At 47.5% G+C, this 16,650-nt stretch overlaps 1 protein-coding gene across 2 annotated transcripts in view; it reads left to right on the top strand.

Annotated features, from left to right (window-relative positions):
• The window catches only part of LOC141055857 (uncharacterized), a 44,029-nt gene that overhangs the window by 10,267 nt on the left and 17,112 nt on the right, over positions 1 to 16,650 (top strand). The window contains exons 2-3 of one of the 2 annotated variants that reach the window (XM_073552577.1): positions 7,008 to 7,148; positions 16,473 to 16,649. In XM_073552577.1, the coding sequence (XP_073408678.1) occupies positions 7,071 to 7,148; positions 16,473 to 16,649 (255 nt within the window). In that variant the 5' untranslated portion in view covers positions 7,008 to 7,070. The remainder of the gene's footprint in view (positions 1 to 7,007; positions 7,149 to 16,472; position 16,650) is intronic. The other variant, XM_073552578.1, reaches the window with a different exon arrangement.

Here is a 16,650-nt window from a genome sequence, read left to right as displayed (position 1 = left end):
ACCATATCCTCTGTTAAGCACCCGGTCAGGCTCATCATATATGTGCCCTAAGGCTTCAAAAAATGCATTCAACGACACTCAGGGGCAGTAGAAGGAAGGGAAAATGTCCAAGCCTGCGGGGACCCCCTTAATAAGGACATAACGCACCCAACCCTCTGACTTTCATCTCCCGAGGAATGCGGTCTTATTGAAAAGAAGAGTATACAACCCTCCTTAAATACTTTAAATTCTTTTTTACTCCCAGAAAAAGTCAGGCAATTTAATGGGGGGTTCTGGAGACACCAAAACAAAATCTCCAGCAGTAGCCCCCTGTAACACAGAGGATAAAGCCCCCTGCACAGTGTCAGTCATCTGTTGCTATGACTGGACCAGGGCTCGCTGTCCCACATTTAGATTTTGGAACATCTGATTCAGGTGTTTTACCTGCTCAGATAATGCATGCATGGGATTCATAAGCCACCCGAAATACAGGCACCCAGCACCAGGAAAAAAAAGCGTAGGTCAGTTATGTCAGGATTCCCAGGGCTGTTCTACCAGACAGGTTATACAGGGGCTTACCCGGAGTGTGGGGAGTAGTGTATCCCGGCGCAACAGTCAGCATCCAGGACCTGCGGCACGTGACCGTCGGGGAAGGGGGGGGCGGAGCCAGCCTCGGATCTCCCGGAGGGAGCAGCCGCTGAGAGAGCGGCCGCACGGGGGCCGGAGCTGACAGTGACAGGCGACCTGAATGGGCAGATGCTCCAATAAGCACAAAGTATAAGGGAAGTCCTAAACAGAGCCAAGGGTCCTGAAGCCAGGATATCAATGCAAACACCGGAGGGAAAGACAGTAGAGTAGTCGGGGAACAAGCGGAGGTAAGGCACCAGAGAGTCAAACACAACCGAATCAGCAAGCAAACACACAACGGGGGGCGGACCGGGTCAAAAGCCAGAGATCAAACACAGAAACAGGCAAACGGCACTAGCACAAATGCACAGGGGTCACTTAACTAAGCCAAGGGCTAAAGTATAACTGACGAGGATGGAGGTCAACAGTGGGTATAAAAACCCTCCCCATGCCCAAAACGAGGTCACAGTTAACCCCCGAGGCTCCAGGTCAAACTTCACCACAGGATCATGACAAATTTATTCTGCTGGAAGAAATCCATCTGGGCAAAAAATAAGGTGGTTATTTCTGCATTTCTGAACAGTGTGTGGGGTTTAACTTGATCGACTCTAGGTTCATCCATCAACTCTGCAGCTGTCACGTCGCCGTCAGACTTGGGGACTGCTGTTCCGGCCTCGGCCACTGGGAGGCGCCGGACTGTCACGTCGCAGTCAGACTCAGGGACTGCTGTTCCTGCTTCGGGCTACTGGGAGGCAACGGACTGTCAGACTCGAGGACTGTTCCGGTCTCGGCCACTGGGAGGCGCCGGACTGTCCGGGGATGGCTGTTCCTGCCTCGGCCACTGGGAGGCTCCATGGTTCGCCCGTGGGTGATGGTGGTGACAGAGAAGGGGCTCTGCTCCTCTGTCAGTCATGAAGGGGTTGGTGCATCGCCATCTGGCCTGGTTCTGGGGGCAGTCCATATGAGGTCATCAGACTGTGAACGATAGTCTGATCCTTCAAATACTTTGGGGCCTGTCTTGCAGGCCACCAGATATAGTCTTGGTTTCCCCAGTGTGTTATTTGCTATTGCTGAGTCTGACCTTGGCCTGGATTTTGACTCTGCTACTGTCTGCCGATTTTGTACCTCTGCCGCCCGCCTGGTTTAGACTTGGACTCCTGACTACTCCTTCGGTTCCGTTAATTTATCCCTTTCTGGCGACCGTCCTGCTCTGGTCCGCTGCTCTTATACAGACAGCTACCTCCTGGGCTCTGCTGTAATTCCAGATCCCTGTATAGGGGTAAAGGGTTTCTGGGTTGCTCGGGGTGCTGTTTCAATTGCAGTCCAGACTCGCACCAGATGGTCGTCACAGCAGCCTTGAGACTGATATTTTACTCAAGCTGTCTGAGGGTTACATCTACAAGTAGGGACCATGCACTCAGAAGGTATTGACTGTTATGTGCTAGAATTTCTGCCCTCACCTGTGGTTTTTGGACTTCCTTGGCTCATTCTGCACAACCCTTTGGTAGATTGGCAGACTCGGGAGGTGGTAAAGTGGAGTGAGTATTGTCAAGGACACTGCTTGGTCACCCGGCTTGCAATGGTGGATACCTAGTCTGTGCCTACATACCTGTCTGACTTTGGGGATGTGTTCTCAGAACAGGGGTGCCAAGAACTCCCCCCTCCCCATCTTCATTATGACTGTGCCTTTAATCTTGTCCCTGTCTCAATATCTCTGGTCCAGAGAGGCAGGCCATATCGTGGAAAGTTTGGCAAAGGGTCATATCAGACCATCCTCATCCCTATATTGCTGCGGGGTTTTTCTTTACAAAGAAGAAAGACGGGGTGTAAGCCCAAGCCTAGATTTCTGCGACCATTACTCAGATCACGGTCCGGGATCCGTATCCACTCTTTCTGATCCCGGACCTCTTTAATCATATTATAAGAATAAAATGGTTTTCTAAATGGGATCTCAGTGAACGTCTAATCTCATTCATATTAAAGAGGGGGATGAGTGGAAAACAGCTTTCAGTACTGGTCTATACAGCTTGTCCGATTTCAGTCTGACAGGAGACTCTAACACACACCTAAGGCTGGGTTCACACGTAGCGGAACTCTTGCGGAAATTACCGGGAGAATTCCGGATTTCCATTCCGCGGGAAAATCACATTTTAAATTCCCGCGATTTTCCTGTGGAAAAACTAGCATTTTGCCAGTGTAATTAGCTTGCAGAATGCTAGCGTTTTCCAAGCAATCCGTAGCATCGCTTGGAGAACTGATTGACAGGTTGGTCACACTCGTCAAACATAGTGTATGACTAGTGTGACCAACTTTTTACTATTGAGGCTGCCTATGCGGCCTCAATAGTAAAAGATCTAATGTTAAAAATAATTTAAAAAAATAAAAAATCGGGTTATATTCACCTTCCGGCATCCCGCGCAGCATCCCCAGGCCTCCGCGATGCTCCGACAGGTCCGTTCCCAGTGATGCATTGCGGCAATGACCTTTGATGTCGCGATCTCGCTACATGATTGCGAGACGCGACGTCAGCAAAGGCATCGCAATGCATTACTGGGAACGGGAGCTGCCGTGTGTATCGCTGAAGCCTGGGAATGCGGTGTGGGACGTCGGAAGGTGAATATAACCCAATTATTTTATTTTTTTTAAATTCTATTTTTTACAGGGATATCGTACCCACAGCCCGGAGGACAGTCTCCTCTCCTCTGGACCGTGGATACAATCCGCAAATGTTCTGCTTACTTTTCGCATGGTGGGCACAGCCACATGCAGAAAGTAAGCAGAACAATGCAATCCTATGGGTGCGGGATCGCTACGATTCCGCAGATTAATGAGCATGCTGCGAGAAAATCCGCAGCATTAGCAAAGCATTGCGGAATCCCATAGGATTGCATGGGATGCTGTTTTTTTGCGGCAAAATCGTGCGGTAAAAACCGCGACGTGTGAACGCAGCCTTACTTCTGGATGTCCCAGAGACAATAACACCTTTCCCAGAATCCCCTGGGGCTGAGCTAACCACTCCCTGTCTGCTATAACCATTTTAACCCTATAGTTGCTGGATGATTCTAAATCAACAGGGCAGCTTCTATCTGTCACATTTTGTTGCGATGTCACTTGCAGGTCAATAGCAATTATTCAGCAGAAATGCAGAAATTTCTAGGTATAGCCATTAATATCCTGCTCCAAAATAATTATTTTTCTTTTAATGGCTCCTTTTGTCTACAAAAATAGGGCACCTCAATGGGGGCAGCATTCACTGCAAACATCCATGTGTCATACTGGGAAAAGCAATATATCTTCTCTGATTCCAACCCCTTTTCCTCCATCATGTGACCCCTGACTCCTCCCCTCCTCTGACCTCATCACAGGTCCTGTGCGCACAGAGCAGCCATAGCCATATATGTGGAGTGTGGCTCTGCGGTGGAGGTAGGTGCCGGAAGCTCCATTATTCTATATGTGGAGTGTGGCTCTGCGGGTGGAGGTAGGTGCCGGAGGCTCCATTATTCTCTGTGGAGTGCGGGTGGAGGTCGGTGCTGGATGCTCCATTGTTCTCTATGTGGAGTGTGGGTGGAGGTCGGTGCTGGAGATTCCCCATTATTCAATGCTCCAACCATGTAGCAGCACAGTCCCAATTTGGGGGAGCTGTCCCGGGCATTCAGGGTAACGTTCCGCCTTTCACTCTGTCTGTAAGTCGCCTCTCCCCCCAGCTCATTGTGGTTAGTGCTCAGTATTTCCTTCTCTGACTCTGGGGGATACCGGCATCTCTGTGCTCTAATTAACTCATTCTTCACTTTTCTTGAAGCCTGGGCCCTGGTGATTCAAACACACAATTTCTTGTACTAGTACATATATACCAGTGTATTCCTATGTACCTGCATTCTAGAGCTGAAATTTAAGTCAGAGATTTTTTTCCTATAAAATAACAATGAACAATTAGAATAATGATTTTTTGCAGTTTTTTATCTCCTTAGTGCCCAAGCCAACATTTTCACATCTATCATGTCAATTTGCAGTATGTGGGAAAAACCGCTGAAACGTTTTCACATATTTCAGTGATTTTAGGTTGTTTTTTCATGAATCATTGTATTTTGTTAGTGGTAAATTTTGGTTTCTATGTTTTCCTTTCATTTATAAAAAATATCAGACATTTTGACAAATTTTAAAAAATTAACAATTTTCAAATTTTGAATATTTATACCTTTAATTCTGGTAGTGATACAACAGAAAATATTAAAAACAATAACACTTACCCTTCCCAGGTCCGTGTAGAAGTGCGTGATAACCTGCAACGTTTAGGCTATGTGTGAACACAGCCCAACAGATGTATTTGGCACAATGGCCTTTTTTTGAGGAAAAAAAAAAACATTTCCAGCTTGTCTCACTCAAAAAGCGAGACCTCATATAGTGAACCTTATGTAAAAAGGAAAAAGTTCTGGCTGCTCCAACTATGAAGGAATAATCAATAAGTCCATAGGTCCCAACCATCCCGAATACAGCAGAACAGTCCCAGATTTGGGTCTATGTCCTGTCATCCCGGGCAGTCTGCTGAATGTCCCTGACTGCCATCATGCCCCCTTCTGACATCTCCTCCGGCCAGGGTAGGAAAAAATGGTAAATGGGTCTGGCTGTGGGTGCAGTTATGGGCATTTCAGGAATTTTGCCATGGCGACTATACATAGTTTGCCCCTCTTTCTCTCAATTTCTAGCAGAAACCAATAGGCCGTGTATTGAATTATATTATTCAATATCCCCTTAATCTATAATAATTTCTTAATTTTTTTGTGATCCCAACTGAAATGAGAAAGATACTTGATGTTTGTGCTTCGCACGCAGGTGGTGTACGTGGTTCGTGGGCTCACTATGCCGGGCTTAGCTAGGAGAGGTGTAGTGAGCTACCAGGTGTTCACTGGAGCTCCTGATGGTGGAGTAAGGGTGTGTGCACACGTTGCGGATTTTTCTGCAGAGAATCCGCATCTCTTGGCAGAAACCGCAGGGTAAAACACATGCATTTGTCCAGTGGATTTGATGCAGATTCTAGTGCGTTTTGGGAGCGAAACAGAGAGAGACAGATATATTTGTATGTCCCGGAGCGTAAACTGCAGCTGCGGATCCGCGAAAAAAAGAAATAACATGCTGCAGAAAATAAACTGCAGCAAATCTGCGTGGAATTTTCCGCAGCATGTGCACCGTGGATTTGGTTTTCCATAGGTTTACATGGTACTGTAAACCACATGGAAACTGCTGCGGATCCGCAGGACCAAATCTGCTGCGAATCCGCAGCAAAATCCGCAACGTGTGCACACACCCTAAGGCCATGTGCACACGTTGCGGATTCTGCTGAGGATCCGCAGCGTTTTAGGCTCTCCGGGTCCGCAGCAGATTTAGGTGCGTTGCACAGTACCATTGTTTTCAATGGTAAACTGAAAAACGCTGTGCACATGCTGCAGTTTCAAATCCGCAGAAAGAATTGACATGTCCACAGGGGTCAGGTACGCAGACACTGATAGGACTAGGGCTGCTTTCAGACTACTAAGTTCGGGATGCTCTATAGGACCGTTACTGACACAGACAAAGGCCGGGGTCACACTTACGAGTGTGATGCGAGAAACTCTCATCAATACACAGCACTGCCACCGGCACTTGGGACTCTGCTGCATTGAAATACACACAGCCGCACACTCCCGTCCCGAGTGCCGGGTATTGATGCGAGTTTCTTGCATCACACTCGCAAGTGTGATCCTGGCCTAATTCGAAGACTGGTTGTAGCAGTCCGGGTATATTGGGGACTCCGATATCACACATTCAGACACACAGGTCTCGGATACTGATTCAGGGACTGGCCGCACAATGACCAGGGACTACGGGTTCAGGTCATTGGCCACATCAGTACCAGAGGACCTCACAATTTCACTCAGAGACCCCCTAACTTACTAATGATTCACTGTAGTGCTTGACAGCACCCTATAGGGGAGGGTGCCTTTTAAACAAGATGCCTCCCAGCTATTGACTGGGATCTATCTTGCAGGTTTACTCAAACTAAATGCCTCCCAGCTGTTGTCTGAAGGCATTTTACCAAGTGCAAAATCTGCCCCCTTAAGAACACGGGAGCGCGCAATGGGAGGTGTGGTGCGCGCACACACCAGGAAGCAGGGAACTTGCCGGGGTCCACGCCGCGTGGCTGGGGCAGTGAATATGCCGGCGTCCCTTCATGGAGGGAGAGGAAACCGGTGTCCCTGCATGGAGCGAGAGGGAAGAACATGAAGAGGCGCCTGTAATGGTGTTAGTCTGAACTCTACATTTTAGGTTATTGCTCTCAACTATAAGCACTAACCCAGTAATTTTTGGGGATTTTTTTCCATAGTATTTTGTATGATTGTACATAATCTCACCTTCTTTCCATTCAGGTCCCTGATAAATTTTATCTTTTACATTGACATCTACTACAAAATCTGCCTTGCCCCTCAAGGATGGATATGGACAGAGACAAGATGGCGGAGAAGAAATTACAGCTCACCCTAGAGATCCTCTTCTGGCTTACTGGAGAGGTGAGAGATTCTGATGACATCAAATTACACTTTATTGCAGGTATCTGGATGCAACGAATTGAGATCACTAGGCGGAAACAGCCAGGGGTTGATATAATGCTACACTGCTCAAAAAAATAAAGGGAACACTTAATCAACACAATGTAACTCCAAGTAAGTAAAACTTATGAGTTACAGTATGAGGACCCGACATCCACAGATGGGGGTTATGCTCACAGCCCAACACCGTGCAGGACGCTTATCATTTGCCACAGAACACCAGGATTGGCAAATTCGCCATTGGTGCCCTGTGCTCTTAGATGAAAGCAGGTTCACACTGAGCACATGTGCCAGACGTGATCGTCTGGAGACGAAGTGGAGAGCAATCTACTGCCTGCAACATCCTTCAGCATGACCAGTTTGGCAATGGGTCAGTAATGGTGTGGAGTGGCATTTCTTTGGAGGGCCACACAGCCCTCCATGTGCTTGCCAGAGGTAGCCTGACTGCCATTAGGTACCGAGATGAGATCCTCAGAACCCTTGTGAGACCATATGCTGGTGCGGTTGGCCCTGGATTCCTTCTAATGCAGGGTAATGCCAGACCTTGTGGCTGGAGTGTCAGCAGTTCCTGCAAGATGAAGGCATTGAAGCTATGGACTGGCCCGCCCGTTCCCCAGAACTTGAATCCAATTGAGCACATCTGGGACATCATGTCTCACTCTGTCCACTAACGTCACGTTGCACCACACACTGTCCAGGAGTTGGTGGATGCTTTGTCCAGGTCTGGGAGAAGATCCCTCAGGAGACCATCCACAACCTCATCATGAGCATGCCCAGGTGTTGTACAGTAGGGAGGTCTTACAGGCACATGGAGGCCACACACACTACTGAGCCTCATTTTCACTTGTTTTAAGGACATTACATTCCACTTTAATTTTGGGGGTGACTTCAAATTCAGGCCTCCATTGGTTAATAAATTTGATTTTTGTGTTTTTTTTTTTTTTGTTTTTTTTTTGTCAGCGCATTCAACTTTGTACAGAACAAAGAATTCAATGAGAATATTTCATTCATTCAGATCTAGGATGTGTTATTTGAGTGTTCCCTTTATTTTTTTGAGCAGTGTACTTATATACAACAGTAACTTTTAAACAATTAATGTTAGTAGCTATGCAGTTTTACTGTAGAGGAAATAACAGGATTAGAATAAACAAGAAAGTCTTTTACTATTTAACGTTTGTGTCCTTTTCACAAAGGTGGTGCGCCCAGTCTTGGGAGTCATCACGTGAGTTCTCACTCAAAGCTATGTCCCTAGCGGGGGTCACCGGATTTTCCTGCTAGGCCGCAAGTCTCTTCCTGATGCAGTCTATTAAAGCCCATTGAGCCTCCCACGCACCAACCAGCCCCCTCCCAACCTGTACTCCTAATCCCAGCTGACCATTGAAGATAACTGGAAGTGACGTCCCTGCTTACTTGCACCGTTCCTCTGCAATCACAGGCGTGCCTCTCCTGTCGCATTCTCCACACGGGTCTCCTCGGCTTGACCATCATCGGGAGTCTCTCAGTCTCAAGGCAGAGAGGATTGGGCTTCAGCTCTTGACAGGCATAGTCTGCCCTTAGAGTGTAAGCCATTCTTGGATCTTCTGGGGAATCCAGACCTTGCCAAGCAGTGAACAACACCTGGGTGGCGTAGACTCCCCACTGAGGCCAGCAACGCTGGTCTCAGTGGTGTCTCTGGAGCATGTCTTCCCCGCTCTCTTCCCTGGCGCCAAATCTCCTCATGTATGGGTGTGCAGAGCTTTTCTAGCAGGGAAGTTTTTCCTGTGGGTCATCTGATCCAGTCCAGCACATGAGGTCGTTCCACTTGATTTCAGCTGGCCAGCAGATGGCAGCCTCTCCTCATCAATGGCACCTACTGCAAGAGTCCTCCAGATATGTCATGGTTTTTTGTTACATTCCTCCCCCATTTTTGCTCGCCAGTCATCGGGCAAGTGTAATTCTTTCGCGTTCAAAGTTTCACCACAGGTAGGCGGAGTTTGGCCAACAGTTGAACACACTCCTTGGTCTTCTGATGAATGAGGGACCAGGCAGGGGGAATTCTGGCATTGTCCAGCTCAGTCCTGCTGAGCTCTTCATGTGGAGGTGCGTCTGGGGTACTTGGAGACTCTGCCACTTAAGGTGGCATATTGACTCCAAGTTTTCTCTCCCACTCGAGAGCGGCAACTGCATCTCCGGTGAACTCATTGGCCCTGCAAGCTATTCTTTCTCTTCCTCTAAGACTCCGCTTTGCGTGACCTCAGCCTCTTCTGTTGGGAACCCAGCCTCGTTACGGTCTTCTCCAGAAGAGCAGGGTCACAGCATATTCCTGTGCAATACCCGAGGTGTTACGACATCCTCTCCCTCAGGAAAAATCTTGTAGACTGAGTTATTCAGGTGAATCTTCCTCACCACTTGGTAGGGTACCGCCTCCCAACGATGATTCAGTTTGTTCCTGGGTCATTTGGCCTGCACCAATACACGGTCCCCTGGCTGAAGTTGTCCTCTTGACACTGGGATCGATTTGAATATTCCACTTCCCAAAACTTCTACTCAACCTGGTTCTGGATTTGTTGTTTCCTTAAATACAATACAGTTCAGCCATCACTCGCCCCTTGAAGCAGCCCCCTTAGTCAGAATTAATTCTCTTTGGGCATCCATATATCCAAATTAAGTTCTGACAGATGGCTATGGCTGCAGCTTCGTCTGTGATCCAGGGTGGGAGTCGCCGCCATGAACTTGGTGAAGTGATCAGTCTTCACCAAGCAATACCCATAGACATTGTATGAAGTTCTGATCATCAGTCGATCATCAGGACTTCTAAAGGCGCAGTAGTTCGAATAGTCTGAATAGGAGCCCTCTGTTTCAGGGTTTGTTCAGCTTACACCAGTGACACATTTGTCAAACTCCTTCGACTTTCTGCTGCAGTTGAGGCCAGTATGCCAGTCGTTGCAGGGCCCTAAAGGTCTTCTCTACACTGAAGTGGGCACCCTCTCAGGAGCTTCTTTAGCCAGCTGTAATATCAGTGCTTCTGGAGCCCGTACTTGCCAGGTAACATCGAATTCTCAAGGGAGTTGAATCCTTCAGCACAGCAGGCCATCTTTCAGGAAGGACCTTCCCCACTGACCCAAGATCTGCAGGGTACTTGGGGGTGATATATAAAAATACAAAGTGTACTTCCAAAAAAGAGGAGATAAAAAATTCAATATTTTATTATATTAGAAAAACATCACATAAGTGTACAAAAAAAGAGGGATAAAGACAAAAAAGTTAATATGTAAAACCGGGTCTTACATGGCATATATATATAGAGAGCTGGGGAGTGGCAGCACTGGTCCCACTAGACCAAATAAATCAAGTCTGCAACAAATGAGTGCAAAGGAGCAATCAGTAAAAGTCAATTAGACCACTAAAGGTCCTTAATAAAGTGCATATGCAGCCTAAATATGTCACACTGCATTAATTATGACCGCACAATGTGGTTACATGCAGTCCTAGTGGTCAAAATAGGCCACCAAAAGCAGCCTAGAACAAAAGATTTACAGAGTATCAAAAGCGCCACTCTTACCCATAGTGCCTCTCCAGAGGAACCCGGTATATACAGCCCCAACACGCGTTTCGCATTGGCTTCCTCAGGGGGCCATGTCCGCAATGTGTCCATATCACTTTAAATACACTGTTTAGAACGTGCCCACATGTGACCTAATTAGCTGTGCGTGTATTGCGGTGATGTGCCGGAAATTGCAACACACCCAGCAGTCAAATGACGGTGCAGGTCACGGGGAAAACCCCGCTGACGTCACTGACCTGCAAACGTCATCAGAGATCGCCAGATGCGACGTTCCAGCTACCAAACATCGCAAGACATGCGCACTAGTCACTTCCGGTACCGGAAATGTCCGGACCGCCATCTTTGTTGTGGGACAAATAATCAAAAAATGCCCTGACTGGTATCGTACAAAAAAAATCCATACCAAAGAAGAAATTTAGGACATACTATACGTGTAAAACCATATATATGGATCAAAACTACCAAAAATAAAAAAAAGAACAAGTGCAAAGTGACGATATATTTATATATATGCCATGTAAGACCCGGTTTTACATATTCATTTGCTTGTCTTTATCCCTCTTTTTTTGTACTCCTTGTCTATGTATTTGTATACTTATGTGATGTTTTTCTAATATAATAAAATATTGAATTTTTTATCATCTCTTTTTTTGGAAGTACACTTTGTATTTTTGTATATCAGTATTCAGTAAGTGTTCCAAACTGGTATTGTTTTTTGGTCCCTTCAAGTTTTGAGGATCATTTATGATGCAGGAATAATGTATTCCGTTCTAATTTGCAAGGGTACTTGAGGGTGAAGCAGCCCTAGCTTCCTGATCAGGCCTTTGCACCAGAGTGACCCATTTCCCCAGCCTTGCCAGCTCTGGATCGGACTGTTGCAGCCTGCAGGTGTATCCACTCATCCCTTGAACGACCAAGAATTTGGGTGGGTCTGGGCTCTGCTCTAGACTTCTGAGCAGTTACTAGAGTCGCGACAAACTGCCTGAAATACGGAATCTCATCACCTTCAGGTTCTTCATCTATGTCTGTCTTCGGTCCGGCTTGGGTAATTCGGGACAAGGCGTCTGCATATTCTGTGACAAATAGGAGATCTTGCACTGGTATTTAAACATCCTTGCGACCCACCGCTGTTCTAGTGCTCCCAACTTCGCATTTTCTAGGTGGGCCAGGGGGTTATTGTCCGTCCACACGGGTATTTCTAAGGCTAGTTTCACACTAGCGTTACAGGGTGCAGCGCTCGGCCGCCGCTAAGCTCCACCCCTGACCGCGCCCCCTCCTGTCAGCTCCTCCTCTGATCGCATGAGGCTGCATGCAATCAGCGTACCCTATATTTGGCATTGGGTACGCTGGCCGTGCGCTGGTATGTCTTTGCCGGCGCACGTGCCTTTTTTGCACTGCGCCGAGTGCACAAAAATGCAGCACAGTGCGTTTGGCGCCGGCAAAAACATACCAGCGTACCCAACGCTAAATATAGGGTACGCTGATCGCATGCAGCCTCATGCGATCAGAGGAGAAGTTGACCGGATGAGGCGTTGCCGGGGACGGAGCTTAGCGGCGGCCGAGCACTGCGCCTAGTAACGCTAGTGTGAAACTAGCCTAACCCCGACAAATACTCAGTGAATTTCTCAGTCATAGCCCATAGCAGCGCCAGCAAATTCAGTTTGTACGAATTGTAATTGTCCGGCTTCTTCTATGTCTCTCTCGGTGATCTTCTACGATTTGCACTATAGAAACAGAAAAGCGCAAATAGGGTCTTATCCGATGATAAGATTATAAAGGTATATAGAATCTACTCACCCGCTGTAGGAGAGATGAAGCACATAGAATTAGTGATCAGCTGCTGCATGTCCAAGGGTCAAAATAGTGACCGTCGATATATCAAATCCTATGGAACTTTTTTTGGACTTCATGCGCTGCTTGACAATATACACAATTCGTTATGATAAAAGATCAATGTTTTATTCCCAACACGTTTCGAAGTATAAGCTACTTCTTCCTCAGGGGGTGTCTGCCATCCCCTGAGGAAGAAGTAGCTTATACTTCGAAACGCGTTGGGAATAAAACATTAATCTTTTATCATAACTGTAATTTTGTATATTGTCAAGCAGCGCACGAAGTCCAAAAGAAGTTCCATAGGATTTGATATCTCTGTGATCTTCTGGCTTACGTAATCACCCGCTCTGTTCCTTATTGTACCTGAGCCAATACTGCCCCCAGTCCTTATAGGCTTCCATCGGGGTACAGCATGAAGGGCTGTGAGAAGTCAGGGTACGCCAAGTTTGGGGCATCTGTCAATGCCTAAAATGTTTCCTCTTGTCATGTACCCCATTGAGTTGATTGACATTTGGCTCCCCCAGCCATGCCCCGCAACAACTCGTTCAGCGGTACCACAATCTTGGCAAAGTCCCTTATGAACCTGCAGTAGTAGCCGGCTAGCACTAGGAACACTCACAGTTCTCTCAGGTCGGTAGACGTGGGCCACTTTACTACTGCAGCCACCATCTCTGTCGTGAGGTAAACTGCCTCACTAGACACGGTGTGTCTCAAGTATTCAATTTCATGCTTGAATAGGTGACACTTCTGGGGCTTTATTTTTAATCCTTGTCTTTGAAGCCGCTCCAGCTGGTCAAGAGGCTCTTCAAACGTGGCAGAATAAATGATTGTCATTCAGATAGATCAAAGTGGCTTCAAAGTTCAGGTCTGCTTAGCATCTTTTCATAAACCGCTGAAAGGTTCCTGGTGCATTTGTCAGTCCGAAAGGCATCAGATTGAACTCAAACGGGCCCATATGGAGGGAAAAGGCTGTTTTCCGGGGCAGTTGTTCTCAGCCACTGGGACTTGCCAGTAGCCACTGGCTAAATCAAGTGAGGAAAAATATTTGGCTTTTCCTAACGCAGATAGGGACTCCTCAATTCTGGGCAAGGGATAGGAGTCCTGTACAGTACACGCTTTCAGCTTCCGGTAGTCCACGCAGAAACTCATGCAGGGTACCATCCTTTTCCCAAACTAACACAATGGGGGCCACCCAGGGACTCTGGCTCCCGCAGATCACACCATTGTGCAGCATGTGGGCCAACAGTTCTTTCACCTCCTGGTACATCTGAGGCGGGACCTGCCGATAACTCTCTCGAATGGGAGCAGTGGTAACTATAGGGATTGCATGAGGGATAGCATAGATGCACCCAAAGTCATCTTGATGCTGTGCAAACACCTCTCGATATCTCTGTAATAACTGTTAAACCTGCTCAACTTATCTCAAGGAAATCTGAGGTTGACCTCCATCTGTTCCAAGAGGTGAAGTCCAGCCAGTGGTTCGCTTCGGTTTTCCTGACTATCAAGCGACTCCGCTAAGGTCCATGGGTCTCTTCCCACAGGTGTCAATCCTATAGCATCTGCTCTGGGGATATCTTCCGGCATTGTACAAATTCGAGCCACTTCTTGTTGGGGCATCAAGTGTAGAATTGCTCCACTTAAATTTTTACAATGCATCGGTACGCCTTCCTGTTGCACGGTGGCCATGCTGCTGGCAAACAATCCGGAGATGGCTTCTTCTCCCTCTATAGGCTCAATATGGATGTCCACATCCTCTAAGGATATATGGGCCAGTACCGGCATAGTGAGTACAGTCTGTCCCACTGACAGTGTCACTGTGGATTCTGGTAGTATCAGTACTTTGCCAAGATACTGGGAGGCAGCGAGTAACTTCTGAATTTCGCTGACTCGCACTAGTTGCTGGAACACCTTATTACTTCCCGGGTCATATGTGACACGGGTCCAATTGTTTTTATCAGGACCCTCAGCTAAGAATTATCACATTGCTTTTAGCACATTCATGCCCAGGGTTACAGTGGGTCCTCCTCCTCCGGACCCCTTTGTCAACACTATTTCTTTTCAGCCCAGATCCTTCCCGCACACCCAAACAGACATCCACACTACTCCTGCTCCTGGGATAGGCAGTTGATTACCCGCCACCAGTCAAATGCTGTGCTCTTTTCTGGATCAAGCAACTTCGGGAAATATGCCTCAGGCATTTGTGGTCAACTGAGACCCCATGTCCATCAAGCAGTGAATGTGTTGCTCATTGAATTCGCCCAGGTAATGGGTCTCTCAGAGACATTAGCCTCAGAATTCTCTCTTCTCCCTCTGAGGCTTGAAACCCTGTGGTATGCTCCACGACCGTGGGGTGCATTAGTTTAATGGACACCTCGTCTACTCCTTTGTCGATTCGGACAGTGTCTTGAAATGTGTCCCCTTCCACCACAGGTTCAGCACTCTCGCTTGCGTTCCGCTGATGGACTATGTACATGGCATGATGTGGTCTTGAAGGAGCGACTTTCCTGCTCTGACCTCCTCTCATGTGCAGTCGAGTGATCAGCTAGAAGATTGGCAGCAAGGGTCCCCTTGATGCTGCACAGCTCACCCTAAATATCCCAAATCTTTTGACATAAATCCAGCACCCAGTCTGGATCAGCAAGTGTTGACTCAGGGGAGGCCTCTCTTTCCGAGACTCTAACTTAGGCCTCGACCTCAAGAAAGTCCAGACTGGGATTCAGGCATGGGCGCACCTTTAAGATCTGCTTCAGAGAGCGATCTTTCAGTCCAGCAACGAGTTGGTCCCACATCACTTCGCCCAAGAGACCCAGTCCTTGGTGCCTGTCTTGAGTCTTCTTTGTGATATGGGCCATCACTTCAAGCTTTGCATTAGCATGCTAAGCTATGGTCTCGCTTTCCCGTGGACCCGCCAGAACTACCACATACTGAGGTGCCTTATTTCCATGGTGTCACCATGCATATCCTCCAAGATTTTTATTACCATTTCCACAGTGTCACGATCCCTAGGTGGGTGGTACATAATCCTCTGTCTGGCCTTACCATTAAGGGTCAGGAGGGTTAACTCGGCCTGAATGGAAGGGGTCAAGGGATACATGCGTAGCTTGCTTTTCATCATCTTTGCCAATCCTACAGCGACACACTGTGAGCTTGGGAAGGTTGCTGAGCATAGCCACCAAGTGTATATTTCCCTTGCTGGGCTTGGTTCAGACTGGTCCGCCATCTGTCTCTGAATGTTGCTTCTTGCCGAGTATGCCAAAATTAATGTGGGTGTCTGGATGCAATGAGAAGAGATCACAAGGTGGAAACAGCCAAGGGTGTTGAGATATGGTATTTATATACAACAGTAACTTTTAATCGATTAGTGTTAGTAGCTATGCAATTTTACAGAAGCAGAAATAACAGGTTTAGAATAAACAAGAAAGTCTTTCACTAACGTTAGTGTCCTTTTCACAAAGGTGGTGCGCCCAGTCTTGGGATTCACCAAGTGAGTTCTCACCCAAAGCTCTATTTCTAGCAGGGGTCACCGGGTTTTCCCACTAGGCCGCAATAGTGAAATGGTGTTTTAAATCCTGTTGAGCCTCTAACGCACCAATCGGCCCCCTCCCAACCTGTGCTCCTAATCACAGCTGATCCCGGTACCATTGGTGATGGCTATAAGTGATGGCACTGCTCACTCGCAGGCGTGCCTCTCCTGTCGCAGTCTCTGCATGGGTCTTCCCAAGGTCACTTCCCCTGCAAACCTTCCAGCATACTTTTTTGGTTTTACTTGATTTTGGCTGGGCATCAGATGGCAGCCTCTCCTAATCAATGGCACCTCCTTCAAGAGTTCTCAAGATATGTCATGGCTGGAGAGGTGAGGACTCTGGAAATGTCTGTCGTGAGATTTATTAATGTCGCTCCATAAACAGGATTACATAGTAGTGAAGACCTCTAGTGAGCGCTGTCGGGACCCTGTGTCTGAGGGATGTGGAAGACCCCTGAGCCCAATCACGGGGCCTACACCTCACCCCCTGATACATGGGGACATCAATGATCGGAAGATTCTAGAACTCGCCTACAAGATGATTGAGCTGCTGACTGGAGAGG

Source organism: Dendrobates tinctorius, unplaced genomic scaffold (assembly GCF_039654945.1).
Source record: "Dendrobates tinctorius isolate UK_male_01 unplaced genomic scaffold, ASM3965494v1 ptg000192l, whole genome shotgun sequence".
Taxonomy (NCBI): domain Eukaryota; kingdom Metazoa; phylum Chordata; class Amphibia; order Anura; family Dendrobatidae; genus Dendrobates; species Dendrobates tinctorius.
The sequence above is the reverse complement of the archived record's forward strand: the minus strand, read 5'-3'. Positions and strand labels throughout refer to the sequence as shown.